This window comes from Desmodus rotundus, chromosome 4 (assembly GCF_022682495.2).
Source record: "Desmodus rotundus isolate HL8 chromosome 4, HLdesRot8A.1, whole genome shotgun sequence".
Lineage (NCBI taxonomy): Eukaryota > Metazoa > Chordata > Mammalia > Chiroptera > Phyllostomidae > Desmodus > Desmodus rotundus.
In genome coordinates, this window is record NC_071390.1 from 149,264,855 (window position 1) to 149,292,260 (window position 27,406).

Below are 27,406 nucleotides of genomic sequence, written 5' to 3' on the forward strand. Positions count from 1 at the left end.
GAACACAAAATAAATTCGACTGAATTCCTGCTTTTGAGGGAAAATCAAAAGTCATAAAACTACATGACTATATTATCATCTATCATCTATCATATTATGTAAGTGCTTTGTGTCTATAGAAAAATGAAAATAATTTCCTAGTTCTGTAAATAACAAAATAGTCCATATTAATTTGCCTAAAATAAAGTATAAATTCAGTACATTCCTGGATAGTTTTATTAAATGTATGACTATTATTTAAATATCAACTTAAAAATGATCATGTAAAGTACATGATACATAGCTAGCACATATATTTTTAACCCCATGGTATCTTTCATAACAACTGTATTTAATTAGACATAATCATGATAAGTCTATAGTGTACAAAATACTCTTTACTGAATAAGCATCATCAACATATATTTCGGCACTTTCATTATAACTTAACCATCCTTCTAAATCCAATTACCTGCTCAGGTAAGATTTAATCTCTGTCTATTTCTTCTGAATGGGTCTCAATTGAAGAAGACAGCTGGATAAAAACTAAAACATATCAGTTGGAAAGGGCATGGAGCTGGGTATTGAAGGATGAATACTAGTTTTCAGGAGAATAAGGACAAGAAAATAAGCCATAGGAGAAAAGTAGTCCTCCGGATGCACAAGTACTTAGGTGTATAGGAGCAATTGCTTTTCTTCAGAGGAAAAGACCAGTGTTCAGCGGTTGGGTAGAAGGTCAAGATCCAGTTGGGTTGGGATTCCTGGGGAGGCAGTGGGAGGATCTAATTATTTGCCTTTCATTCTTCCTTGGACATTTGTCCCAGAGTGATTCTCAGTGACTCTTGGCCTTCCACCCACCTAGGAAAATGAAAGTGGTTACCAGGAGGAGGCTGAGGAAGCCAGTTGTGCCAATTCACTCAGCCTCATTCCTTGAAAGAAGCCAGTCCTCTGCAAGAAACTGTCAGTACTGGAGGGGTGTGTCCTGGATGTTTCCATACTTCCCTGCTATTCGATCCTGGTTCCACCTCTTCATTTCTAAATCTTATCTCACCTCAGCCCCGCCTCTGAGAATACTGACAGTATCTTCTCCATTCAGTCCCTGAGAACCTTACAGTAAGATAATCCAAGGAAAGTACCTGGCACATCAGATCTACTTATTTTAAACAGCAAAGAGCGTCTGGGTTAGCATCGTGTCATTAATTAGTGGTGAGAAAACTATACATTAACTGTTTGAAAACAGATAAAACAATTTTTTTGCAAGAGTTTTAGGAAGGCAAAGAGAGATTCACTTAAATTAAGAATAAATAACTGACTGTCCTTACTCTCTTCTTTACTAAGGGCGGCTAGTAGTGCTCACCGCCCTCCCGGGGTGCTGTGGAATGAAGGAGGGGTGAAGGGAAGCATTCAGAACGGGGCCCCGATGGGTTTTGGCTACTTGCATTATTTTCTAACATCCTTTTCTGGTGCTGTGTGCATTTCCAGTTAATTATTTAAATTCCCTGCATGTTTCCCACCTTAAAACTTGTTCTATTTATCCTTATATGAGATATAACAAGAGACTAAATGGGAGAGCTTGGGAGGGCACATAGGCATACATATTTATCATAAGTGAGATTTTGCCTTTGCAAGTGGAGGTAATGAAGTTCTGTCTCATCTGTCTCCCACATAGGATGGGGAGTTTGTTTCATGTTTATTAGACTGTAAGGCTTTATGAATAAAACCAAACACTGAAGTACCCATCCAAGGCAAACCCGGCTTTGTGGTGATAACCATCTTTATCTTGAATCTACAAATACATTTTTTGATTGGTTATTTTTTATTGCTATTGTTATTCTATACAATTGTCCCCAATTTTTCCCCTTTGTCCTCCTAAGCCAAGCCCATGCCCTGCTCCCACAGCCCAGCCCCACACCGCTGTGCATGTCCGTGGGTCATTCAAACATGTTCTTGACTAGTCCGTTCACCTTCCTTCTGCATTATCCTCCTACTCCCTTCCCTCTGGCCGCTGTCAGGCATCCCGTGTTTCCATGCCTCCGGTAGTTTCAATTAAAAATATAAATCACACAGAGAGTAAGAAAATGGGAGTGTGTAAGGACAGTGGATAATGACAGAGAAAGGGCATGTTCATAATCTCTTAGTGCACGGTAGTGAAGGGTACACACCTTGCCCATGTCCGGCAAGGCAGTCACAGGTTCTGGTAAGTTACAGCACAAATAAATACTGAAAACAAAGGAAATGAAGCAAACATGAAAGAGGAGAGAGTGTCATGCAAATCCGTCATCAACAAATGGCAATATATGAAAATATAACAGGCACTAGAAGACAGAGTTGATCGTGATTTATACCTTTTGTTTGTAAAAGTAACACTTTCTTATTCTGACAAAATGTTATAGAAATATGTGTAGTCAAAAGCGCAAGTTTCCATCCACCTGCCTCTCTGCTTCAACCATTTCCCAGCGGTAACACTGAGACTCTGACAAAGTGAAAACGTCAGTGGTATTTTACTAGACCAGGTACCACTTTGATTCTCCTCTTAACGCACATTGTTTTAATCATGGAAAAACATGTAAAAGTAGAGAGAAGAGCAAAATAAACCCTTATGTACTCATCCTCCAACTTCCACAATTATTAACCTTTTGCTTATTTTCATATTTACTTCTTAAGCTGTGAAGTCCAAAATATTGGTGGCAATGGAACCAAATCACACAGAGTGTAACTTATGCAGTGTGCTTTGGTGATGTGAACAATGTATATTCTGTGTGCATAAAATCCAGAGAAGTGGCTGAAGAATACAGGGCACTCTCTGTGAGTAAGTTAACTTTGCCCTGAGAGGAGCTACTGTGAAGACCACTCACTGTGCTCTTATTACCTTTGTTGTCATCATTGTAACCTTAGTCCTTAGTTCAGTACCAGCACATTGTAGGTGCTCAAAGATTGTTGTTGAATGAATGAGCCTCATTTGCAGTTTAGATCAGGGCAGCACGATGGAGACCGTGCATTGTGGTGTAACAGACCTGTGCAGAATACTTCCTATTGTGTCGGGGGGGGACTTACTATGTGCTATGCACCTGTGCTTACCAGATGTCCTAGTCTAAGTGCCTTACAGGCAGGAACCCATTTAATTGTTCCAAAACCCTGCAAAAAAGGTACTATCTATGACCATTTTTGTGTGTTTTATAAGTACACAACCAGTAAGTTACTCGAGGCCACATGGATAGTAAGGGGTAGATCTGGGGGTCAAGCCCAGCCAGCGTGGCTCCAGAGTCTGTGGACCTAGTACTGCTCTTCGTTGTTTCGCCCTTGAATGTGTCTGAACACCATTTACAGAGCACTGAACACATGTGGGTACTTGGGTAAGAGGTGGGCTACCTATACTGATGGATAACTTCATAAAATCACTCATTTGCAGCAGTGCCTAATAATGGAACAGACTTTTTTTTAAACAGACTTTGTCATTTTTCATGAACACAAGGCATTTGTGAGTGCTGTGTGGGAGGGAATGCCCAAGACTCATTTCATTGAGACCCTGCCAACTTCTGGTCTTGTGGCCATCAAAGGCACATCATTTCCTTCCAGGACTTCTAAACGGGGCTATTACCATGGCCTGCAGGTTCTGGTTTGCATTCAGAGGAGACACTATCTTCTAAAGTGAGGCGTGGAAAAGGAAGTGTCATGAATTGTGACTAAGGCTGAGAGAGAAGAATTGTTTGGAGATAGAGATGGCGAAAAATTGCCTTCTCCAAATCAGGCTCCATCTCCCTCCCCCTTATCCAAGTTTGCCAGAGCCCATCCTGTTTTCTTTGCTAAGTTTACTAGCAGGAAATGAGGAGTTTCTTTAAGAATACTCCTGCCCCTGACAAATAAATAAGTCCTGGATTAAATACTAGTGCATGCACACAGTGGAAACCATGCCGCCATTAAAAAGCACAAGATGGAGCCTGAGGGTTGATGTAGAGTGGTCTGCAGGTTATATTTCAAAGTGAAGAAAGCCAACACTCAGAGCAGCTCTTTGTGGACTGAGGAGGGTGACATAGCTGTACTTACATATGCCTAGAATTTGCTAGGACAAAAAGGAAAGGTAGAAATGCTTGCCTCTGCCGAAGGAAGGGCTTTTCATTCTAAATCTTGTCATAGGAAAAAAAAAAAAACAACCTTTAATCATATATATGCATTACGTTTCAGAGTATTTCAATTGTTAACCTGGCAAAATAGGAGAGTAAATACAGTAAAGTATTTTTTTAAATAGCAGAACAAAGGCAACAGTTTACATTCATTGTGTATTTCAGAAGGGGTTTGGACTCGATGTAGAAATAATACTAATTCTACCTCTTCATGTCCCTGAAGGATGGTCCTTTAAGTTGTCATTCAAAACACCTGAGAACTAGGAGACAGGGATCCGGAACGTCTCTATTAATTAAGTTAGGGGACATCTAATGTCATTCCCCACATGTGGGGAGAAATGCAGAGGAAAGAAGGAGCGAAAGTGGTCAGGAAAGAATCCGAGTTCTCCTCCTGACAGCGCCACACGGAGTCTACACACGCAGAGAGAGTTGTGAGGTTTGGTACAGAGCGCTCTGGGCGCCAGGGGTCTGGGAGTTTGCGCTTCATCGCTTCTCTAGTGAAGCCGGCTGCTGGGCCTCGGTCCCCTACGCCGAAGGGTATCTTGGCTGGACGCTGTGCTCTGAAAAGGGGCCTGGTCTAAGGCCCAAGAACGGTAACGCTAGGGGCTCCTTGTGGGGTCACACGACGGACAAAAGCCCTTTCTCAAGGAGAGCCCCACTGACGGGACCGGGGACACTCTCGCCCGCCGCGGGTACGCCAGAGTCCTGGGCACCTCCGGATCTCCGGAGGCCGGAGATAGGTTTTGGAGCAAGCCGGGTTGGGGGAGGGGGCTCAAAATTAAATGCCTTTGGCGACTAGACAGATAACTGAAAACACTGGAAGCCGCCAGGTAGAAGAGAAAACAGCAGGAACTTTGGAGAACTGGGCAAGTGCGTATTGTGACTAAAGGCATTTAGACTCAGTTTTTAAACTACACCCGTACTACTGGAGTTCGAGATCCGGGTTCCCTTCCGCATAGTATCCGCTTTTCCCTCGTTGCTTCAACCTGCTGCCAATCCTCAACCTGTCCCCCAGCCACTTGAGGCTCGCGTAGCGCCTAAGACCGTACCAAACTTTGGCTCGCGTACTGAGGGCTCAGTGTCCCTCGCCGAGCTCCCAGTACTGCTCCCCAATCTTTCAATAGCCCAGCAACCGACGCTTAGAAACTGTAAATGGCTACATTTTATTTTTGCCAGAAACAGGGTTGTTGTGCCTGAGATGTTCTCCTCTCCCTCGGGTGACCCGGGGCCAGGAGCGATTCCGAGCCCAGTGGGGAGATAAGGTGATGTGACGGGTGTTCGGAGCCCGGGATCCAGGCCTGGTACCCGGCTAAGAGGCGGGGCGGTCAACAGGGTGGGGGAGCCCCGCCTCTTAGCCGGGTACCGGGTCCTGCCCCGCCCCTCGTCCTGCCCCGCATTGCCCCGCCCCCGGGCTCTAGAGTTTCGGCCCTGGCTCTCACCCAGCACTGAGTCCCGGGACCCCGGGAGAGCAGGCAGTATAAGGTTTTGTTTCCTCTGCCCGCGCGGTGCATCACTCGCGCGCTACAAGAAGTCCAGGGCTGCCCTGCAGCCGGGATATCAACTCCTACCTGCACCTTCAAACGCCCCTGCAGCCGCGCCGGGAGCCGAGACCGTGCAGTCCTGGGCTGCGGCGCGCGTTCCACCTCCACGCCTTCTTTGCGGGGCGGGCCCGGGGAGAAAGAACCGTGGTCACTGCGCCCAGCGCGAGGTGCAGGATGGAGAGCAAGGCGCTGCTGGCCATCGCTCTGTGGCTCTGCGTGGGGACCCGGGCTGCCTCTGTGGGTAAGGAGCCCGCTCTCTAGAAAGAAGGCGGAGAGTTCGGGTGCGGGCGGAGAGATGGGGATTCGGAGAGAACCTGGAGGCCGGATCTACCTCGGAATCCGAGAGCTGGAGAGTTCAAAGTAACCTGACATTGTGTGTTCTCTCATTTGCCAGTGAGGAAACAGGCTCAGCGACGGGCCCAAGATTACCTCGAAAGTTAATGGTCCCCTGAGCCCGGTTCCTTTTCCACGACTCTGGTCTCGGGCAGGAGCCTCTGCTGGAGCGTGTCCGACGGACCCGACGCACCCTAAGGCTCTCGGGAGGCGGGTGTGGGAAGGGGTCCCAGGCTGCCACGCAGGAGGTGCTCCAGCAGGCGGGAAAGGACGCTGAAACGTCGTCTGGCTGCTCGCACCATCCTGGCCCCGGCGCAGGGAAGGAAGCCTTGCAGGGAACCCCAGCCAGTTCGCTGGGATCGCACAGTGCACTTAGCTCTGCCTCCGTAGGAGGCGAGCGGCGACCTGGGGCTGCTTCCCTTTTGGCCCGAACTCACATACACACCCACTGTGTGAGGTGGAGTCCAGGGGGAGGAAAACATGTTTTCCCTTCTTGGTGCAGGACGCCACTTTCCTCGAAGAGAGAAGGAGAAATTATGGCTTGGACCCGGGTCTTCGACAGCTTCCCAAAGTGTCTCCAAAGTAGCAGTCACCTAGTAAAAACCATCTTTCAAAAATGCTTTGGTCCTTGCGGTAAACGCAAGGTCAGAAAACTTACTCCAGGGGAGTTAGTACCTAGATTTAGCCCCTCTCTGACTCTCCTTGTCAGCAAATATTTATCTCCTTCAACATTTAGGAGCATATATGCTCTTGATGAAATAAATTCTCTTTTCTTCTTTCTTTCTTTCTTTCTTTCTTTCTTTCTTTCTTTCTTTCTTTCTTTCTTTCTTTCTTTCTTTCTTTCTTTTTCTTTTCTTTCTCTATTTTCTTTCTTTCTTTCTCTTTCTTTTCTTTTTCTTTTTGTCCTCCCTCCACCCTCTGCCCCTATCTGTTTTCTGCAGCCACAGTTTGCTGATTTCCAGATTTGCACTCTTTGAAGGGTGAGAACGGGGAGAGGGTGGAGAAAATGGAAAAAAGGTAAATAATTCAGGAAATTCCTTATAACCCAAGAAAAGAATCAGGTCTTTAAAAAAGACACATGTATAAAGTAACACGATCATCTGTATCTAGTCATTGAATTTTCTTAATTATTTGGTTCACCAGGGCCAGCTACACCATGGACACTCATTTGTCCCTGACAAGCCCTCTCTCTTTGCCCTTTATGGGGAGAGAAAGAAGGTCTGGAGCATGTGGTTCTATATCCCACAAAGAAGTGAGTTGCGTGTAATCCTGGGGTGTTTCCTCACCCAGCAGCAGTGAACTAATGGCGTTGTCCTGAATATAATGATGAGGTTGCCCTTTTGGAGTGTGTGACTTGCTTAATTGGATTGGACTATAATTGGTGCCATCAAATTCTAGAGACAGAGGCACTGTTGTTTTTCCTTCCTGTCCTTGGAAGGGTAACAGTGCACAAATTAATTCATTTTGGCTATGGGATTTGAACATAGAGGGGCTTTTTACTGAGCAGTAGCATATGTACTTCTTCTAATTATTTCTTTGGAATTTCTAAAGAGTAGAGCCCAGACTTGCCAATGAAAATGAATGAAACTTAACGGAGCAAAAAATAATTGAGTGTTGGCTACACATACAAGTTGAAAGTTACCATTATTGATAGCCTTGTTGCGTATTTTTTTTGTTGTTGATGTGGCTTTAGAATAGTATGGTGTTGTTTGGCTTCCCATGAAAAATACCTCAAATGTTTTTAACATAGGAAAGTACATCTAGAGTGTGAGGTCATCTGTGGCAATAATTTGTGAGGATCTTCAGGGATCTCTTATTTTGGTGGTAGGGTGAAGAGCTTAGTCTTTACTACCCTTTTTTATTTTTCACACGAATGCGCCCAAATAGTGGATTCTTTCTCATTTGGATCATTGTGTAAATTATTTTAAGTTACTGTTTTTAACATGTTTCTCAAGTTGAAACACCTAGTGGTTTTCAGTCAAGTTTTATATCTGTGTTTATCCAAATGAATTGTTTTCATTTTCCTTTTCTGAGACAAAGTGGGACTCCATTATTGGAAGGTTTTTCTTTGGTTTTTAAACATTTTGCTTTACTGTTTATCTACTTTGGGGGTAGTTATTCCCTTCATATTGGAAGGGGCTGTGCTAATTAAATGAATATGACCATCCAAGACCAGTAGTTGTCCAAGAGTGGCCTATAGGCCATGAATGATCAAGTCACCTGAAATGCTTGTTAAAATGCAGCTGTATAGGCCCAGAGATATTCTGACACATCCTAAATTCTAGGGGCCATTGCCTGAAACACAAGTCAGTACCAGTGCCAGTTAGTTTCTCAGATTTGTTGACATAAGTTAATGTACAGGTTTTAAAGATTTTTTATTATATATTTTTAGTATGTTATTTATCAACAAATCTACAGTTATGCCAGCAACCTATTTTGCACGTCTGGGTGAGTCTGTGAGAACACATGCGATCGGTTGCTCGTTTTGCCTGCAGCTTGTTCACAGTGGGGTCCATAGATTCAATGCATTGGATATTTGCACTGAGTGTTTGCTCACACTCTGTTTACTCATACTCTCTCATATTTGTTAATACCCTCTTATTTGCCCAACAAGGTCAATGCCGGTTTAGGCCTAGAGAGTCATTTGTACTTAGCTGATATGAATTAACAATCATACTAAGCTTGGGTGCTTACCAAGCATTAATCTCTTTTTAAGGTGGTATTTTGAAGATCTGGATATCAGCTAAGCCTATAGCATCACGAACGGTTTTACTTTCTCTGATGCTTTTTCAACACCTTGTAGCTGGTTGTACTTAGTTGACAGAGAACTCGGTTTTCTTGCTGTGGAGTAACCTAACCCACGGTGAGGAATCTGTCCCACGGTATTTTTAGGTAAAATCAGATTTCTTGTGTTCCAAGCTCGGTATCAGGAGGAACTCAGAGCTTTGGTTATTAAGTTGAGATTCCTCAATTGTAGTTTATTACCATTATACTTTTTCTAGTCCCATTCTCTAAGGAAAAGTATATTAATAAGCATGTTATATGACATTGGAAAACATTTTCTTTTATTCAGTTCCTCTCACCTAGTTTTAATGTAGTCTTTCAACCTTGGCAGTTCAGTTACCAGAGGAAGTACACTAGAAAATTGATAAAGGAAAATGAGACAAGTTTGTGGATACTCCTACCCCCTCCAGGGCACACATGAACTACATAGAAATCTCTCTAAGTAGAATTCATTAATCAGCAATTTAGTCAAATGTGTGCATCCTATGTTTTATAAGAAATGTCGGTGGGTCCTTTCCCAGGGAGTGAGATCATCAGATGAAGGTTCATTGGGTTTCAATGTCCCATATCCTTTTGTAAGACCTTGAAGTTGGCAATGCAGGAAAACAGGAACTCCACCCTAGCTCCATGAATTGCAGAACTGTTGTGCTGGTTTATGACCATCTGCCCATTCTTCCTGTTATGACACAGCTTGTGAACTTTTACTGGGAATGGTGAAAAGTAAATTCACAGGTTTATACAATGATTTGCTGAAAAGGTCTTTTACATTTATGGAGTGTGCACTGTTTATGGAAGGTGTTTCCTATTGGGTCTGACTCAGTGGCAACTACATTCATTTATTTCATTTGTTTCTAGGTTTGCCTAGTGTTTCTCTTGATCCACCTAGGCTCAGCATCCAAAAAGACATCCTTACAATTGTGGCTAATACAACTCTTCAAATTACTTGCTGGTAAGGGTTGATTTTAGATATGTATTTCCTGTGTTAAGTAACTCATTATTGAGTGAAAAATAATTTCCATACAGTATAATTGATTTATATTAATAGTCTATAAGTAGCTGGGTTTCTAAGAAATGATGTAATAATGAAAAAATGAGAAAGGTCTTCTCCCAAAATTCTACACAATTTTGCTGGCATTTTTTTTCTAGTGCCCTCTGCCAACACACACACACACACACACACACACCAATGACCAGTATAGCACCTGGCATATAGTATATACTAGAAACTCAATAAATACTGAACAAATAAATGAAATTGAGTACATAACCTTAAGCGATAGAATTGAAGAAGTTTGGGGCCATATTTTTATAATAGCCAGAGTGGCTCTCGGGCATCTGTTTAGCTATTTTCAAGAACTTCATGTCATGATAAAATTCTGACTATCGTAGGAATTTAATATTCAGCTCTTAATGTTACCGAGTGCCTGTTCTGTGCAGGTAATGACTTCATAACGTGGCTTGATATTCCGGAATGCCTCTCTTCTCACTTGCTAGCAAGAAGCCATGCTATTACTGATTTTTGCTCGGTAGGGAAACAGGCCTTTATGCCAAGAAGAGGAGGCCTTTAAATATTGCCTTGCAGCTCCTACCCCAGAAAGAAAGTCAAAGACCTTGGGGTGTAACGCAGTGATTATTCAGAAGCTTGTCAGGCCCAGTGTGTTTTGGCAGAATGATGGGTAGAGGCAAGGTTGCTCCCTGAGAAGAGTGCTGGAGGTTCACCCAGAACCTTGGGCAGCTTATTGCTGTTGTTTACGATTGTAGAATATCGAGTGTTCAACACAATGACACAGATCTACTTTAGATTGCAGAGGGTAAAGGATACTGGAGTCTGTTATCAAGAGTAGGTCACTGACACCCAGCCCTTGGGGAAAAAAGCACACTAACAGGTGCTGTTTCTCTAGCTTTGCTATTTCAAGACACATTTCTCAGTAGATTTTCCTTTTAGCCTCAACAATAAAAAATATTTAAAGTCTTCAAGATTTCATACTGCTTTTTAAAACTCCGAATAAATATTTCTTATGTTCTGAAAAAGCTGTGGAAGTCCATGGATGTAGTTGCAACTTCTTGAAAATTTCAAGTTCTTTGGAAGAAGGGTCAGTGATGTCGCCTACCCCCTGACATGGACTGTCTCCCTGAGGACTTTGTAGGGAAATGCTGCAATGAAAGAAACCTGTGTCTCAGCGCACTCCTTACAAGGCCCCACGAGGCTCTTAGACAGCTGCAGCCCCTTCCTTCTTTCCTAACCTCTCTTCTTACTCTTCTGCTTACTCGGTCTTACCTGGCCACTCTGTCTTGCTTGCCATTTCCCTAATACTCCACATATGTACGCACTCCACAGCCTTTACGTTTGTGTTCCCTCTGCCTGGAATTCTGTGCCTTCCGATATTCATGTGGCCCACGTCATCTAGTCCCCTCCTTCCAGACCTCTTCACTCTTCTCTTTGCATTATCTGTATTTTGTCCATGGTTCTAATCACCACTGTTTAGAGAATACATATTAATTACTTTTTAAAACTGTCTGCTTTATTGCAGTTTATTTACTTTTTAATTGCCTGTCTCTAATTAGACTGAGATAGATTCCACAAAGGCATTGATCTTTGTGTGATTTGCTCATGGCTGTATCTCCAGTCTTTAATAATGTTGGGCACATAGCACATACTTAATAAATATTTGTTTAATAAATGAATGAGTAAATTAATAAAAAACTCACAAATCCTTATGAGTGATTTCTGAAGCTGAGTCTATGGCTTTTTGTCATTTGTTGATATAACCTGTCATTGTAGGTAAAAGTCTCTGTGACTGAGTATTTATAAGTTTGAGAACAGAACCTTCTGTGTTGTTGTTATTGTTGCTTCTTATTAAGAAACAGCCTCACAGTGTGGCATTTCACAGTATTACTTTCCTGGAATTAATTTTTCAGGGGAGAGAGGGACGTGGACTGGGTCTGGCCTAACAATCAGAGTAGCTTTGAGAAAAGAGTGGAGGTGACCAACTGCAGTGACAGCCTCTTCTGTAAGACACTGACAATTCCAAAGGTGATTGGAAATGATACTGGAGCCTACAAGTGCTTCTACCAGGACACTGACGTGGCCTCGGTTGTTTACGTCTACGTTCAAGGTAAGTGGTTAAAAGGAATTCCTTTCCTACATTGATTTGCAAGTTATAAAACACAATAGGCACAAAGAAGAATCAGAGTACAACAAAAGGCTCGTCCTAAAGGCTCTTGGCCAACAGGAATATACAGAATTCTTCTCTACCAAGGCTTCCTCTGGGAGTAAGACTTATTGATTTGTTCTGGAGCTTGGGCTCTGTTGCATCTCTTTTGTCCTTGCCCAATTAGTTTTGTTCTGATCTTTGTTTCTAAGGGAGATCTGTGTTCACAATTGGCTATGGGGATTTATAAAAAGTCTTCTGATGTTTGAGGGGGAAAAAACTCAGAAATACTTAAAAAGGAAGGTTCAGAGTGAATTATGGAGAGGTTTCTGTGGAGAGATAGGTTATCTGTGGTGGTAAGAGATTTTTCCGAGAATGCACAGGGAAACAGCCAAGGACTCTGGACCTTTTTTGTACATAGGAACTTTTCTTTTCCCTCTTATACTTCGTAATGAACAATTCCATAATCTGGTGCAAATGAACATGCTGCGTCCAAGGGCCTTCGAGGACAGTGTTTCTTTCCTCAGTTTGTGTGGTCTGAGGTACTGGACGATATGCCCCATCTTTCTAGAGTCCACAGTTGGGATTGACACCATGGAGGCCAACTTAACATGTGTGTAGGATCAAAACACAATGTTACATGTATTCAGTATTTGTAACGTGAATGATTCTTGCTTTTGTGTTTCAAGACTCTTCTACTACCCGAATTTCCCTAAGAAAACCTGTCTTAACTAACAACATACCTATCATATAACTTAGAGGAATGTTTAAGTGTTGTATGTAGTATTTTGCTTGGATGTACCAAATAGTTTTTTCAGTGAGGATGAGCTTTTCAGACGTATTATCTGTACATGTACACAAATCTTTAAATCTTAGAGGATTTGAGGTAGGTGAAGAGGGCTTCAACTTTTTTCCAGAAGCGTCTTTTACAGAACCAGAATTTCGTCAGCCCTGGAAACACGCTTGCATATTTCCACTTACATTTCGAGAATGCAGTATAGTCAGTGCAATGGAAACGTGGAAACCACATCAAAATAACGTATGTCATTCCTGGATTGTAAAATATTTGAGGATTATTTTTGCTCAGGGCGAGCACAATCCAAGACAGAATTCTGTACCCTCCTCTCCTCTGCAGAATTTGAAAAAGACAAGGCTCAGATCTTCGAGAATCTCTGGCTCCTTTTGATCCGGCAGCCTTGGGAGGCCAGGCTTTCTCAGAAGATGGCAAGGATTTCCTGCTTTCAGCCTCTCTGGAACTAGACTACAAGATGAACCTCTCCCATAATATCTCCTTATTTCCTTCTCCCTGGAGTCAGGAAACCTGGAGACATGTGAAAATTCATTTCATGAGTTTCAGTAAATATTTTATTTTGAGAGGATGGGTGGTTGTTTGCATTTCTTTTGTTTATTTCCTTTTCACGGGATACTGAAATAGAATTGATTTACCAAATAGCTTTAGTCTTACGTCAAGGGGTTAATTCAGTGTCCAAAGGCTTCTGTAAAGCAAGCAAAAGACTAGCTCTGTAAGTAAAATTTATAACATTTCCTATCATACAGATAGAAGGTAGATACTATGAAGAAGTAGAAGCTCTAGCGCTGTTTATTTGTACACTGGCCGTCTTTGGTACGCCATCAAATTCTGTTTCCTGCCTAAGAGGGGAGCTGTTCAAGATTTTGGTCATGAAGCTTAACAATGGGAAAGAAAACATTTAAGTATTCCCTATGGACAGCCCTTTAATGTCCCCCTTGGTCCCCACCTTACTTCCCTAGTTTTCTGACCCCACTCCTTCCAGCAATGGATGGAGCCAGGAAGTGGGTCCTGGCCTCACAAAATAATGGCTGTGGCGTGTGGTGGGCTGGACTGGCTGCCTTTCTGTGCTTTCCAGCTGGAAAGGAAATCAAACTTCTGCTGTTGCAGAGAATTAGTGGCCTTGTCCTTTTTGGCGTAATTAACTCTTCCTTCACTGGGACCAACTGTCTTGAAGAGCGCTGAAAATGCTCAGTCAGGTGTGCTGGGCATGGCAGCTTGAACCATTATCCCCTGAGGTTTGAAGCAGGACTTCGCACCACATCGACTCTGTCTCTGGGGAATGGAAGAGTCTCCCAGGAGCATATTAAAACATATGAATAATGTTTGAACGGCATTAAAATCTCTTTTGTTGTCTTCTCACTCTTTGCCATGGTGGCTTTTCATGTTGTTGTCATGGAAGATATTAATGACTGCTGAATCTTGAACTGAATGTAATAACTAATAAACAGTATTTTGTAAAGAACCTCATATGTAGTCTTCACAATTTTAAAATACCCACATAAAACATTTAAAAAATTGTTAGTTATTCCTTGTTTATTTTAAAGGTCTTTTGGGATCCATTAATTTTTTTTCATGGTATTCACATTATTTGCCTAAAGAAAGAAAGCATGAATTTTTTTTAATTTTATTTTTTTATTGTTATTCAAGTACAGTTGTCTCCATTTTCCTGGCACCACTTTCCCCTACCTGTCACCCTCAATCCTATCCAACTTTGGCTTTGCCCATGGGTCCTTTATACCTGTTCTTTTACGACCCTTTCACTTCTTTCTCCCGTTATTTCTTCCCCCCTTCCCCTCTGGTTACTGTCAGTTTGTTCTTTATTTTAATGTCTCTGGTTATATTTTGCTTGCTCGTTTGTTTTGTTGATTAGGTTCCACTTATAGGTGAGATCATATGATATTTGTCTTTCACAGCCTGGCTTGCTTCACGTAGCATAATGCTCCTCAGTTCCATCCACGCTATTGCAAAGGTCAGGAGCTCCTTCTTTCTTTCTGCTGCGTAGTATTCCATTTTTTTAACATCAGTAACCTCAGTAGGTAAAGTGTAGAGATTTAAGTTTACATTTACTTTAAAACTTATATATGAAAAATATAGTGCATATAAAAATGTATATGTGTATATAAAAATGAAGACATATGCTCCTTTATTTTGAAAAAAATTATAATGGTTGATCTGATTAAATGTGAAACCTATAAAATATACTCCAGTTATTGATGACCCTTGTGAAAGGAGTTGATCCCATTCTGAGAGGTTTCTTTTCAAGTGTTTCACACACACACACACACCCTCTCCTGCAGGATGTCGTTGGGGCCATATCTCGACCCTCAGATTGATGCGTGGACTCCTTTGCCTCGTGTGAAATGTCGTTCCCAATCATTCACTTCTTGGGTCAGAGTTTTTGAACCTGGAAGATAATCATTAACTAAATGGAATTAAATTTCTTTTAGATTACAGATCTCCGTTTATTGCCTCTGTTAGTAACCAGCATGGCGTTGTGTACATCGTGGAGAACAGAAACAAAACTGTGGTGATTCCATGTCGCGGGTCCATTTCAAACCTCAATGTCTCCCTTTGCGCAGTAAGTTACATCTTTAATCATCTCTTACGTTTTCATAATTTTAAGCTAATTTTAAGATGGGTAGCTTGTTTATTACATAACATCAAGAATGAGATTGAAAGATACTTTAGGAAGGCTCAAAATGACAATAAGCAAAACTAATTTGTATTCTTAAAAATGTCCATTTTTTAGTGATCATTTTACTTTTGGATGGCACTCGATTAAATATCTGATGTTTCTTCTTCTCTCCAGAGATACCCAGAGAAGAGGTTTGTTCCTGATGGGAACAGAATTTTCTGGGACAGCAAGAACGGCTTTACTATTCCCAGCTACATGATCAGCTATGCTGGCATGGTCTTCTGTGAAGCAAAAATTAATGATGAAAGTTACCAGTCTATTATGTACATAGTCGTGGTTGTAGGTAAGAGGACGGTTCCTTTCTAATTCATTATTACCACACAAAAAAGGTTGGTTTCCTATATTAAGATCCTGGAGATTAAAGTATAGGGTAAAGGACAAGGGATTTTAAAAAGGTGTTAATTCAAGACATGGTGTTGGGCAACTCGTGATATCTATTTTTTTTAAATCAAATAAACCTATGTGCAATCCAGGTTTTCTCTTCTCTTGCCAAGTCCAAGGGTGAAAAAGAATACTATTAACTAAGGCATATTTTATGGAAAATTTAATGTTTAGAGCATTGCTTGGCATCGATTATTTTAATTGGACTTGCTTTATGGAAAGGTCAGCAGTTTACTAAAGCTGGCACCATTGGCTATTGACTACTCAAATTTTACTATTTTTCTATCCACGGGGCTACAACATCTTTGAGATCCCCACAGATCTGCTTTATAGATCTTAATAGGCCATTTTTCCGGGAGTTCCAAAGTATTGGTGACGCCCTCAGGGAGAGAAGATGCGACACATTTTAAAGCTGCATCATTTTTGGAAAAACTTGTGCCAAGTCATAGATTTGTTTTCCTTCTCACTTTCTGTTTTTTCAACTTACTTGCTCCAGGGTCCAAGATTTATGATGTGGTTCTGAGCCCCTCTCACAGAATTGAGCTGTCTGTTGGAGAGAAGCTTGTTTTAAATTGTACGGCGAGGACTGAACTAAATGTGGGGATTGACTTCAACTGGGAATACCCTTCTTCCAAGGTAACACTAACAACTTAAAGCCAGATCTCTAAAGACTTTGATAATCAGTTCCAATAGAGTTTACTTGAGAGAGATAGGGATCTCTCTAGCCAGATAAAATGTAAATGCCTTAACTCTCTCTCTCTCTCTCTCTCTCTCTCTCTCTCTCTCTCTCTCTCTCACACACACACACACACACACACACACACATTTTAAGAGAATTGCAGGACAGCGTTAATGGAAAAGAAGGTGCAGTGCCAAGAGCTCTGTCCCACTCTGCTACACTCAGGTTGTGAAAATTACTTTTCTCTGGGTGATTGCATCTTCCCAGTTTGCATTATTTCTCTGTCCTGAAAAGTCCTTTATGCATTTTCCCTTTAAGGGAATTTCTCTTCAAGAAGTGCATGAGCCACACTTGTCCTTAAACAACAGTCCTGTTTGCCTGTGCTTCTGCAGTTCATACCCATCTCATTCCCTCTATCTCAGGTTTTAAAAACCCTAATTCACTTGGTTCTATTTATTTCTCCTGCAACTAAATATATTTGTTGTCTACCTATGTTAAAAATTCTGAAGTCTTTATTAGTAGCATTAAATAGTGTTCACCAAGGGCCAAGACTTGATGTTCTGGGTATCTAGAAGCTACTGGGTAATGTTATGCTGGACTTTGGAAGTTCAGTAAACTGTTTTTCAGCATCAGCATGCGAAGCTGGTAAACCGGGACCTAAAAACTCAGTCTGGGAGTGACGTGAAGAAATTTTTGAGCACCCTGACTATAGATGGTATAACCCGGAGTGACCAAGGGCTGTACACCTGTAAGGCTTCCAGTGGGCTGATGGCCAAGAAGAACAGCACATTCGTCATGGTCCATGGTAAGCTAAGATCTCCTTTGGGAGTATGCTGTATTTTGCAAAGTGAGATGATTTAAATAAATTTAGTTCAGCTAGTGATTCCTGTTTTGTTCATTCAGAAGATATTTTTGAACTCTTGCTAGGCAGGCCACATGACCTAGAGGTCAAGAACATAGCTTGGGTTGAAGTTCCAATTTTAATGATGAGATGAGCTAACATATCACTAATGCTCACTAAATAGTACTTGCAGTAGCTGCTGTTGCTGCTGTTATTGCTATAATGTGCAGAATGTTACTGTCTAAGGTAGTTTTTAAATTTTCATCTTACTGCGAGGCAGAGGATCCTACTTGAGTAAGCATGGACTTTGCAGTTGGAAAAACCTGGACTGAATTACTTTCTGTGGGGCTTTGAGCAAATAATTTAATTACTCATTACTCACTTATTCTCTTTCACTCACATACATGTCTCGGTTTAGATGATAATTTATGTGACACCCAACTTATGAACCTTGGTGGGGATTTGGGGTTTTATAATGTGGGAATGCATAGAAGGGTTTTAAGCCGAGACAGAGTTATGTTCCGGATTATGTTTTGATAGGATTACTGGTTGTTGTTTTTTAATGTGGTCTACTTTAGGGAGGTAAGGGCAAAAGTAGGGAGACCAGTTAGGAGGCTAACTGCAATAATCCAGATGACAGAGGGTGGGTGGCTTGGACAAAAGTGGTGGAGGTAGAAGTGGTGAGAAGTGATCTGATTTTGGATGTATTTTAGAAGTTAGAGCCAATAGAATCTGCCTGTTATTTTGTTGGCTATGGAGTGTGAGAGAAAAAGAATGGAAGATGACCTTTGGGCTTTTTATCATGAGCAGCTGAGTGAACGGTGATTTCACTTACTGAGATATGGAAGATTGAGAGAGGAGTAAGACTGGGGGAGACAGGATTGGGTGTGTTTGTTTGGAGATGCCCATCAAACATCCCAAGGGAGATATGTAATATGTAAACCTGGTACCCAGACGAGTCATGGCAGACGATGTAAATTTAGGAGTTTGAACCTGAGGCTAGAGGAAGGGTAGATAAAGAGAAGAGGCCTGAGGACTGAGTCCTGGGGCGCATGGTGGGTCATGGGTGGAGTGTCAGGAAAGCAGAGGAGAAGGAGTACCCGAGTGTCCTAGGGGGACATAGAGAAAGCTTCACAGAGGGAAACCTGCTTGAATTGAGACTTGAGCAGTTGGTAAGCTTGCAGAGTACGCTTGCGGAGAAAGAATGCAGACCCGAAGCCTGGTGGTGTGGGAAAAGCTGGGAAGTGACTGATAGCAAATAGTATGGGGAATCTCTGAACTTTGACCCCCAAGGCCTTTGACTCTTCACTTGCAATGAAATAATAGCCCAAATGACCACTTATAATAAGTTGACATTTTTGAGAATAACTATTTTTATTTTCTTTCAGAAAAACCTTTTGTCGCTTTTGATAGTGGCATGGAATCTTTGGTGGAAGCCACCGTGGGAGACCATGTCAAAATCCCTGTGAGGTGCCTTGGTTACCCAGCTCCAGAAATAAAATGGTAACTCGTGTAAATAAATGCAAAGCGTTGTTCTACATGAAAGTAAGTCTTTAGATTGTGTAATTCCTGGTTTTTTTCCCCCCAGGTATAAAAACGGAAGGCCCATTGAGTCCAATCACACAGTTAAAGTGGGACATTCCCTGACTGTTATGGAAGTTAGTGAAAAGGACACAGGAAATTACACTGTCGTTCTTACCAATCCCATCTCAAAGGAGAAGCAGAGCCACGTGGTATCTCTGATTGTGCATGGTGAGTGTAAGTTTTTTTTCTCTGCCCAATATTTATTATGAAGAGTATGATTACATTTTCTGAAACAGCCAGGCCGCCACTCCTTTGTTGCCTGCAGCTTCGCTCACAGCAGGAGTGGGGCTCCTGTGTATAACTGTGCTCCAAAGCAGTAGAGTTGAAATGAGGTGTAGGAGAATGTGTTCTGGACACGTTTGCTTAAGAGGCCATGCAGATGAACCGTTTGGTGGTCAAATGCAAGGTTGAAGTGGAAGGTACCCTCAATGGCTAAATGCTGAGAATGCCTGTGGGGATGGACAGCTGACAAGCCTAAGCGGCACCACCTTTGTGCCTGTCTCCCGGAATTGCGCCGCTGGCATTGCAAATGTGTAAGACACTTCTTGAACTTTGTGGGAAGCTTCCAGTTTGATTTTGTAGTGGGTGTATTAGTGAAGCCAAGGCAGGTCCACGCTGTTAGCTGGTTGGAAGCTTTTCCTTTTTTTTTTTTTTTTTTAACAGGAGTCTGTGATCTGACTCTGAGACTGTAAAAGGAAGATACTAAGTTTTTGTTTTAAGGATATGATTTGAACTTTGCTTTCCCAAACTGAAAGATGTAAATAAATTCCCTAGGTGGGGGAAAAATGAGTTTTATGGTCAAGTGAGTGTAGCAAATGCTAAGTTGATGTAAAACAGGCAGCTTTATTGCAGGGCTTCTCAGGGCCTTTATTACGCAAATACATATTGCGTTCTCCAAGGGGAGACACAGTCTTCCAGGTTTAACAAATTTATTTGACCAAAGCATCCCTCCTCCAGTAAACTCATTAATATCTTGTTCCAAACATGTTTGGGAAGTGATTCTCCGTTGTAATTCTTTGTTCTCCCTGCTGGCACGCATGCTCAAACTTCAGGATCTTCTCATGTGACATTAAGGTGCTTCCCCATACATCCTGCCTCCTCCCCGTGTGTCTCTTGAGGTTGGCTTTATTTCTTTGCTGGGACATCAGCTTCAGGGGGTATTTTAAAGGTCACAACTTCCAGAAATGTCCCTTAGAAGCCACTCGGGAGTAGGGGATTGAGGAGTGAATTTGAGAAGCTGCTAAGTTACATGGGGAGAAGGAAATAAACAGGAAAAAAAAAGATGTAAAAATGAACAGTGAATAATCCCATCTCATTAATTCATGAATTCACTGAACATTTGACTCACCCTGGCATTTACCTGGCTATATAAAATCAGCATAAAAAAAAAGAAGTCAAGTTTTGAAAGTGTAATCTAAGGCTTTAAGTTGAAAGTGATGAGAAAATAGTTTCACATTAATGATTTTGGAGCCAAAAAGGAAATTAAAAGAAAAACAAAGAAGGGAGAGGAAGAAGGGAAGGGAGACAGAGTAGGAGAAGAGGTGAGAGTGACTTTGGACATATCATTGATCTTTCTTATGTTTTATTTTTCTCATGCGTAAATTGGAGAACAAAAACAGTGGTTGTGTGGATTAAATGAATTAATCAATGTAAAGCACTAAGAACAATGCTTGTTGCATAATAAATGTATTCACTGTATTATTCACAACCATTGCCTTTCGTTTTTCCCTGATGCGCGACATTGGAAGGACTAGGAGAACTATCCCTGTAATATAGATGAGAAAAACTGAGGCACGGCGTGGGGAGATTTTCATTCAGTTTATTAGATTATTATTATTATTAGCGGCGGTGGTGGTAGTAGTATTGGCAGTATCAGGAAAAGTCAAGTCTCCTGTTTCCAAGCCTAGATGTTCTCTGAGAAACCAAATGGAGAAAAAATTACCTGCTTAGAAAAATGTGGGCTTCGTTTGCTCAAAACTTCTACTTTCCATTCTGCCAAGTTAATTGACATTTGAAAAGTTGTTTTTCCCATCTCCAGTCCCACCCCAGATTGGAGAGAAATCTTTGATCTCTCCTGTGGACTCCTACAAGTATGGCACCACCCAAACGCTGACGTGCACAGTGTATGCAGTTCCTCCCCCGAGTTCCATTCTCTGGTATTGGCAGCTGGAGGAAGAGTGTACCTACAACCCCACGTGAGTAGGGCCACACCCTCTTTTTTCTTGCCATCTGGCATTTCTTATAGCCAAGCTCTGCTCAGACTCCATTCTAAGCTGAGAAGGCTGTCTCTAATTAAAAAAAAAGTTATCCCTCAGGGGGTGCTCTTAATCTCCTTCCATCTTTCTCTGTCTTACGTTTTAGATGTCTTTCCATGGAGCACCCTGCTCTGAGGTTAGCTGCTCTCTCATCAGAGGTCAGTCCTGATGTACACCTCTCCACATGCAGGCTCTTGGCTCACTTTGCTAATCAATCACCAGTCTTTGGGTTTTCTCCTTATGCCAATTAACCAGTGAATGCCTCCTCTCTCCTTATCTGTGAGAAGGTTCATCTCAAGGAAGTGCTGCTGGATTCAAGGGAGCAATAGAACTAGCTGCAGCCAGCCCTCAGAGGCTCAGGCCCAGCTTATCAGGTTCTCACACAAGTACAGACATCCTTAGGGAAAAAAAAACAACCACAACAAGCCACCTACACCACCCTAAGCAGTTCACTTCCTGTTGTTGTTTTTGAGATGGCCACTACTAGATTCTTCCTCCAATGCTGACCGTTTCCTACCCAGAGGCCACCGTCCCACGGAGATTACTTTAAGAAGCCGAATGGTTTCTTAGTTTCCTTGCCTTCCTTTGAACTAAATTAACTTGAATTGTCTTGTCCATCCAATTTATGAATGGAGGTTTGTTGCCAGAATAGCTGCTTCCCTCCTGTATCCTGAATGAATTTACCTACACCTTCTTCCTTCATTGCTGAGACCTATTTTTAATTGGCACCAAGTCTTGTAGCAGGGTAGGATGCATTGGAAGTTATTTCTTTTTTAAAAAAATTATTTTTACTTACTTATAGAGAGAAGGGAAGGGAGGGAGAAAGAGAGGAAGGGAAACATTGATGTGAGAGAGAAACATTGATTAGTTGCCTCTCACACGCATTCACCTGGGCACCTGGCCTTCGAAGAACATAATAATGAAAGTGTGACTCTGTTCCTTACTATACATGTGAATTAAAGAAATATTTAATCATTGTATGATTTGTTATCTCTTTCTTCTAGGCAAGCTATGTTAATGGCAAACCCATATACCTGTAAGGAATGGAGAAATGCGGAGGACTTCCAGGGGGGAAATAAAATTGAAGTCAACAAAAATCAATTTGCCCTAATTGAAGGAAAAAACAAAGTGAGTTTGAAATGCTTTAATATGAAAATCTGTCTCTCTTTCTCTTATGGAAGGATGGCATGGAAGCACAGTATAACAATACGTGAAGAATATTGGAGACTGATAATCAAATAAATCAGATGATAAAATATTAGCATATTAGTCAGTTTGAAAACACCACTGACTTTTAGAAGCACCATTGACTTATTACTAGCTTAGAGTAAGATAAAACACATGTGTCATGAAATCTATACATCCATTGTAAGGTGACTCTGATTTTATAAGTATGAAAATGAGAAAATAATGTTATATTAAAACACATGGTTTCCAGAGCTCATTTTGTGTAACATGTGAGCTAAAATGACGTAATTATACTTGCACGAATGTGAGAGTGGTCAGTTGAGTCGTGTGAATGCAATAGGCAGGTCGTAGCTGTTGTGGGGATGGCTGTATTTTAATGAGTGCATGTGCATAAACACAGCCTCCATTGTCTATGGCCTGCCATTTGTTTTTTTTCAGACTGTAAGTACCCTTGTTATCCAGGCGGCAAATGTGTCAGCTTTGTACAAATGTGAAGTGACCAACAAAGCTGGGAGAGGAGAGAGGGTTATCTCCTTTCACGTGACCAGTAAGTGCTGCTCTCCAAGGGGTGGGCTGGATCTCTCGCCAAGGGGGTGCTAAGCTGTCTGACACTCAGTGGCCCTTGCTATTCCTTTGAGTGCCATGGTGTTTAGGAAGAGGACTTGGGCTGATAATTGATGCTTTGTTTATAAATTGAAACCCCTTAGGTAGCTCCAGGGATCATGTGAAGTAGGTATATCCAACTTCACTGGAGAGATAATGGTTTCACACAGGCGTTTAAATCACAGGTTGTGCATCATATTTTCATCAGAGTTTAGCACAGTGCTTGGCTTATTGGGGTTCACTCAATATTGGTAGGCTTGCTGCTGACCTGTTGACAAGGTTGGGTTTTCTGGAGACAATTGAAATGACATAGGAGCAGTGCCCTCCAAATGCTGGTGATTTTGTCTGTTCATCTTAGTTTTATGGATAAGCTTTAACTGATCTTTGATAAATATTTGTAAAAATTTGTAAAAATTTATTTACATTTCCAAATAATATATTTTGGTAAAATGATACCTGAATTGTCCAGTTGGGTTGTCTTCTTGTATTACTTTGTCTGAGATTGCTAGAGGTTTGCTTCTCTATACGCTTTCTAGTAGTCTGAAGGCAACAGGAAGACAATAGTGCGCTTCCCATGTTGAATGACTATCTTCTAACCATGGGTTTTACATTTCAGAGGGTCCTGAAATCATTCTGCAACCTGGCACCCAGCCAACTGAGCAGGAGAGCGTGTCTTTGTGGTGCAGCGCAGACAGAGCTACATTTGAGAACCTCACGTGGTACAAACTTGGCCCACAGGCTCCGCCCACACCTGTTTGCAAGAACTTGGATGCTCTTTGGAAAATGGATGCCACCATGTTCTCTAACAGCACAAATGACATTTTGATCATGGAGTTCCAGAATGCATCCTTGCAGGACCAAGGAGACTACGTCTGCTTTGCTCAGGACAGGAAGACCAAGAAAAGACACTGCGTGGTCAGGCAGCTCAGAATCCTAGGTAGGGAGGCAGCTCTGGATCATCTGGAGGCCTTTCGAATGCCTTGCATGTGTGTTTTCAGGGGCTGAGTAGAGATTACTGCACTCTGGAAGCTTATAAAGTCAACTGGTGCACACTTATCTCATTCACTGAAAGTCTTGGAGGCAGAAAGAAGCTAATAATGATGAAGTGATCCAGGGGTGTCCAACCTGAGGCCGGTGGGCCACATGTAGCCCAGGATGGCTGTGAATGTGGCCCAACTCAAAATTGTAAATGTGCTTAAAACATTATGTGATTTTTTGTGTGTGATAACATGTCATAATGTATTTAATGTATGGCCCAAGACAACTTTTCTTCCAGTGTGGCCCAGAGACACCAAAAGGTTGGACACCCCCAGAATAGCTTGGTTCTTTCCAGCCCTGAGGGTGGAATAACCCACTAGTTATCATCTCCAAGGGATTACCCTGAGATGATAATTTCCATGATTAGATAGCTTTGTGAATTCCCTGTGAAGCCACTGTTTGTACCTCATCTAACCCTGGGCCCTGCACGGCATCTCTAGGGAGAGCAGGCAAATTTGGCAAGTTTCTCTGGTGGCCTCTCCCTCCATTTTCTCCTATCCTCAGTGTCTCTTCCAAGTTTCTAAAGTGTATGTGTCCTGTTTGTTTGTTTGCTTATTTGCTTGTTTGTTTTTTGGAAGGAGAACTTCTCAGGTAAACTAATCTATACCAAAGTTTTAGAGGAATAATACCTTCAGAGGCCTTGGCATATTTTAAGAGGTATCTAGGACAGACTGTAGGATGGGTTTTGCTAGTGTTAAGACTCAGGTGTCAAAAGAAGAGACGTTTTTAGGTGAAATCCCTGGGCCTGTAAAAACCGCCACGTGTCATGTTTTCTGATCACCTTGGAGGCTGGGCTGGTGTTCAAGTGCTGGAGGATTCAGACAGAGATGCGAAGGAGGCTCCTGGCCTTGCCCAGGAAACGCGTGCTCACGGAGAGGTGGTTTGCTTCCCTAAGGGCTCCCACGTTGTTTCCCAAAAATTGTTCTTAGGAATTGACTAGCATCCAGAACATCTGCTAAACCCCATGCAGTTCACCACTGAGGTAATCTCATTTCGCTGCATGTTAAAGTAGATTATTTCAGCAAGATTCCTTTTGGCGTTTGATTGGTTTGGACAAGATGTTTCCATAGCACTTTGATGATTTATAAGAAAAGGGTAAATCTAAAGTTTTGCTGTGCATGTAACCAAGTACCCATGGGCTTACTTTTCTTTAAATCTTTGACTTTCCTTAGGGTGGTGTTTTTGTTTGTGTTTTAGTGGAAATAGCATTGGTCTGGACTTTTAGGTTCCACCAGATTCTATCAGTTCACCTATTCACTTAACTATTAAGACTCGGGCAAATTGTTTAACCCCCTGAGTTGCAGTTATTTCACTTGTAAAATAAAGCGGAAACTCCTTTCCTATCAATCATGGACTGATAGTGAGGAACAGAGGCAGTACAAATGAGTTCTGTAAAAAGTAACAAATAAATATAAGGCATTTTTCGTTTGTTGACTTCAGTGTTTGTTACACTGAAGTTTTGCACCTTCCAAGAGAAACATGGCAGAACTCTAGGGTGCCACCAGCTGGAACTTTGTTGGGAGGGAAGCCATGTCTAACTAGAGGAAAAATCCATAAAGGTGACAACCTTCGCTTTGGGATGTGATTACCAGCGTGACTCACTGATATGAAAGTTCGAAGAGACGCAATGACTGCCTGAACTGTGCTGACCTGTTGATTTTACTTCACTTTACTCGGTGACCAGCGGTCCTTCTGTCAATCTCTGTGTGTTTTCAGCTCAGTCAACCAACAGTGTGCTGTTTACTAAGTTTAAATGGTTTGAATAATTTACTGGTACTCAAACCGTTTTAGAAGTTGCACCTAAACGTCACATTTTCTCTCTGTGTGCATAGAGCGCCTGGCACCCGTGATGACAGTGAACCTGGAGAATCAGACGGCAAGTATTGGGGAAACCATCGAAGTTGTGTGCACAGCATCTGGGAACCCCTCTCCACAGATTTCCTGGTTTAAAGATAACGAGACACTCGTGGAAGACTCAGGTGAATGGAACATGTCTGTCTCTCTTTGGTTGCAGAATTTTCCTGGAGATGTTGTCTAAAATCCATATTATTTTTTGATTTGTTTGAGATAGAAAAAAGTAACGATCTAAGGGTCCATGTACTGGTTCATTTCACAGCCTTATAATGAGAGAACTCAGGGTCTCGTTGAATTCTCATGGAAGCCAGGGGTGATGAGGCGGCAGTTGCTTTGGAGTTAGATATAATAGCCCAAGATAAAGGACGGCATTTATAGTTTAAAATTTTTTCCTGAAAAACTCCACCAGGCCACATCGTAAATGAAAATCATCATTTTCCTCCTCTCTTAGGCATTGTACTGAAAGATGGGAACCGGAACCTAACCATCCGCAGGGTGAGGAAGGAGGACCAAGGCCTCTACACCTGCCAGGCCTGCAGTGTTCTTGGGTGTGCAAAAGTGGAGGCATTTTTCATTGTAGAAGGTCAGTGGGACTCGACAGGGGCATCAGGCAGCTTTTAACAATTAGCTTGTGTCTGATAGACACTCATACACTTTGCATGGGAAGATTATAGATGATTTTTGTAATATTCTTTGTATTTTGTAAATTTTCTATTATGAGTATATATTATTTGGAGCAGAGAACATAATTACTGTTATTTTAATTTTGTTTGCATCACATTTCTATCCCTCAGTTCTCATTGTGGAAAAATTCTTAGCCAGGCCGGCAGAATTTCTGCCTTTCCCTGGTTCTTTCTTTATCTGAATGGCTCAGTGAGCTTGTTATATGGAATTATACTCCTATGTTTATTTGGAAAATCACTAGAATAACTGCCTGGTCATGAAAATCAATACTATCTAGACAGTCACAAATGTTCATACTTTTCACAGGACTAAAGATAATTAAGATTCATTTGTGAACAGTAGACCATCGCTTCTCTGAAATGAAAAATTGGGGGTTCTTATCTAAACGTGAAAGGATACTTGTGTGTGTATGCAGGAATGATGTGAAATCTGGCATTTCCTCAGATGGGAAAGGTGATCTGTGACAGGATGTTTTATCTTCAGGGATGTATTCCTGTGCCTTTTTTGGTTAATAACCCATCAGGGGACAACGACAGTGTGTTATGCCGGTGAAGGGGTGGTATGCAAAGGGAGGGAAGAAGGGTGGCAACAGACAGAGGAATGAGGAATGACGGATCTCTACGAACTCCTCCTGGCTTTTCTCTCCAAGTCTAGATTGCAGGCTCTTTTATCTGTCAAATCTCTGTTGCCGAGTATTGCGTCTTGATACCTTGACTTATTTTGAAACCTGGGTAGGCTTATTACCATTTCACACGCTGCGCTGGCAAATAAAATTTCAAGTGCATGAAATAAGTAAAGATTTCAAGTGACATGGTGGTTTTGTCACTTCCACAGTGCTTCAAGCCTGGGGCAGATCCTAAGAGAGATGTCCTTTTCTCCCCCT

General features: G+C 41.9%; 1 protein-coding gene across 2 annotated transcripts in view; it reads left to right on the top strand.

Moving 5' to 3' along the window:
• Positions 1 to 5,695: 5,695 nt before the first annotated feature.
• The window catches only part of KDR (kinase insert domain receptor), a 41,825-nt gene continuing 20,114 nt past the window's right edge, over positions 5,696 to 27,406 (top strand). Inside the window, exons 1-15 of one of the 2 annotated variants that reach the window (XM_024573712.4) lie at positions 5,696 to 5,882; positions 9,614 to 9,707; positions 11,678 to 11,874; positions 15,169 to 15,299; positions 15,531 to 15,699; positions 16,294 to 16,433; positions 17,104 to 17,281; positions 18,706 to 18,820; positions 18,906 to 19,069; positions 20,940 to 21,096; positions 22,161 to 22,284; positions 22,783 to 22,891; positions 23,564 to 23,884; positions 25,818 to 25,964; positions 26,291 to 26,422. In XM_024573712.4, the coding sequence (XP_024429480.2) occupies positions 5,816 to 5,882; positions 9,614 to 9,707; positions 11,678 to 11,874; positions 15,169 to 15,299; positions 15,531 to 15,699; positions 16,294 to 16,433; positions 17,104 to 17,281; positions 18,706 to 18,820; positions 18,906 to 19,069; positions 20,940 to 21,096; positions 22,161 to 22,284; positions 22,783 to 22,891; positions 23,564 to 23,884; positions 25,818 to 25,964; positions 26,291 to 26,422 (2,245 nt within the window). In that variant the 5' untranslated portion in view covers positions 5,696 to 5,815. Of the gene's footprint in view, positions 5,883 to 6,908; positions 6,992 to 9,613; positions 9,708 to 11,677; positions 11,875 to 15,168; positions 15,300 to 15,530; positions 15,700 to 16,293; positions 16,434 to 17,103; positions 17,282 to 18,705; positions 18,821 to 18,905; positions 19,070 to 20,939; positions 21,097 to 22,160; positions 22,285 to 22,782; positions 22,892 to 23,563; positions 23,885 to 25,817; positions 25,965 to 26,290; positions 26,423 to 27,406 lie in introns of those variants that run through there. The other variant, XM_045182980.3, reaches the window with a different exon arrangement.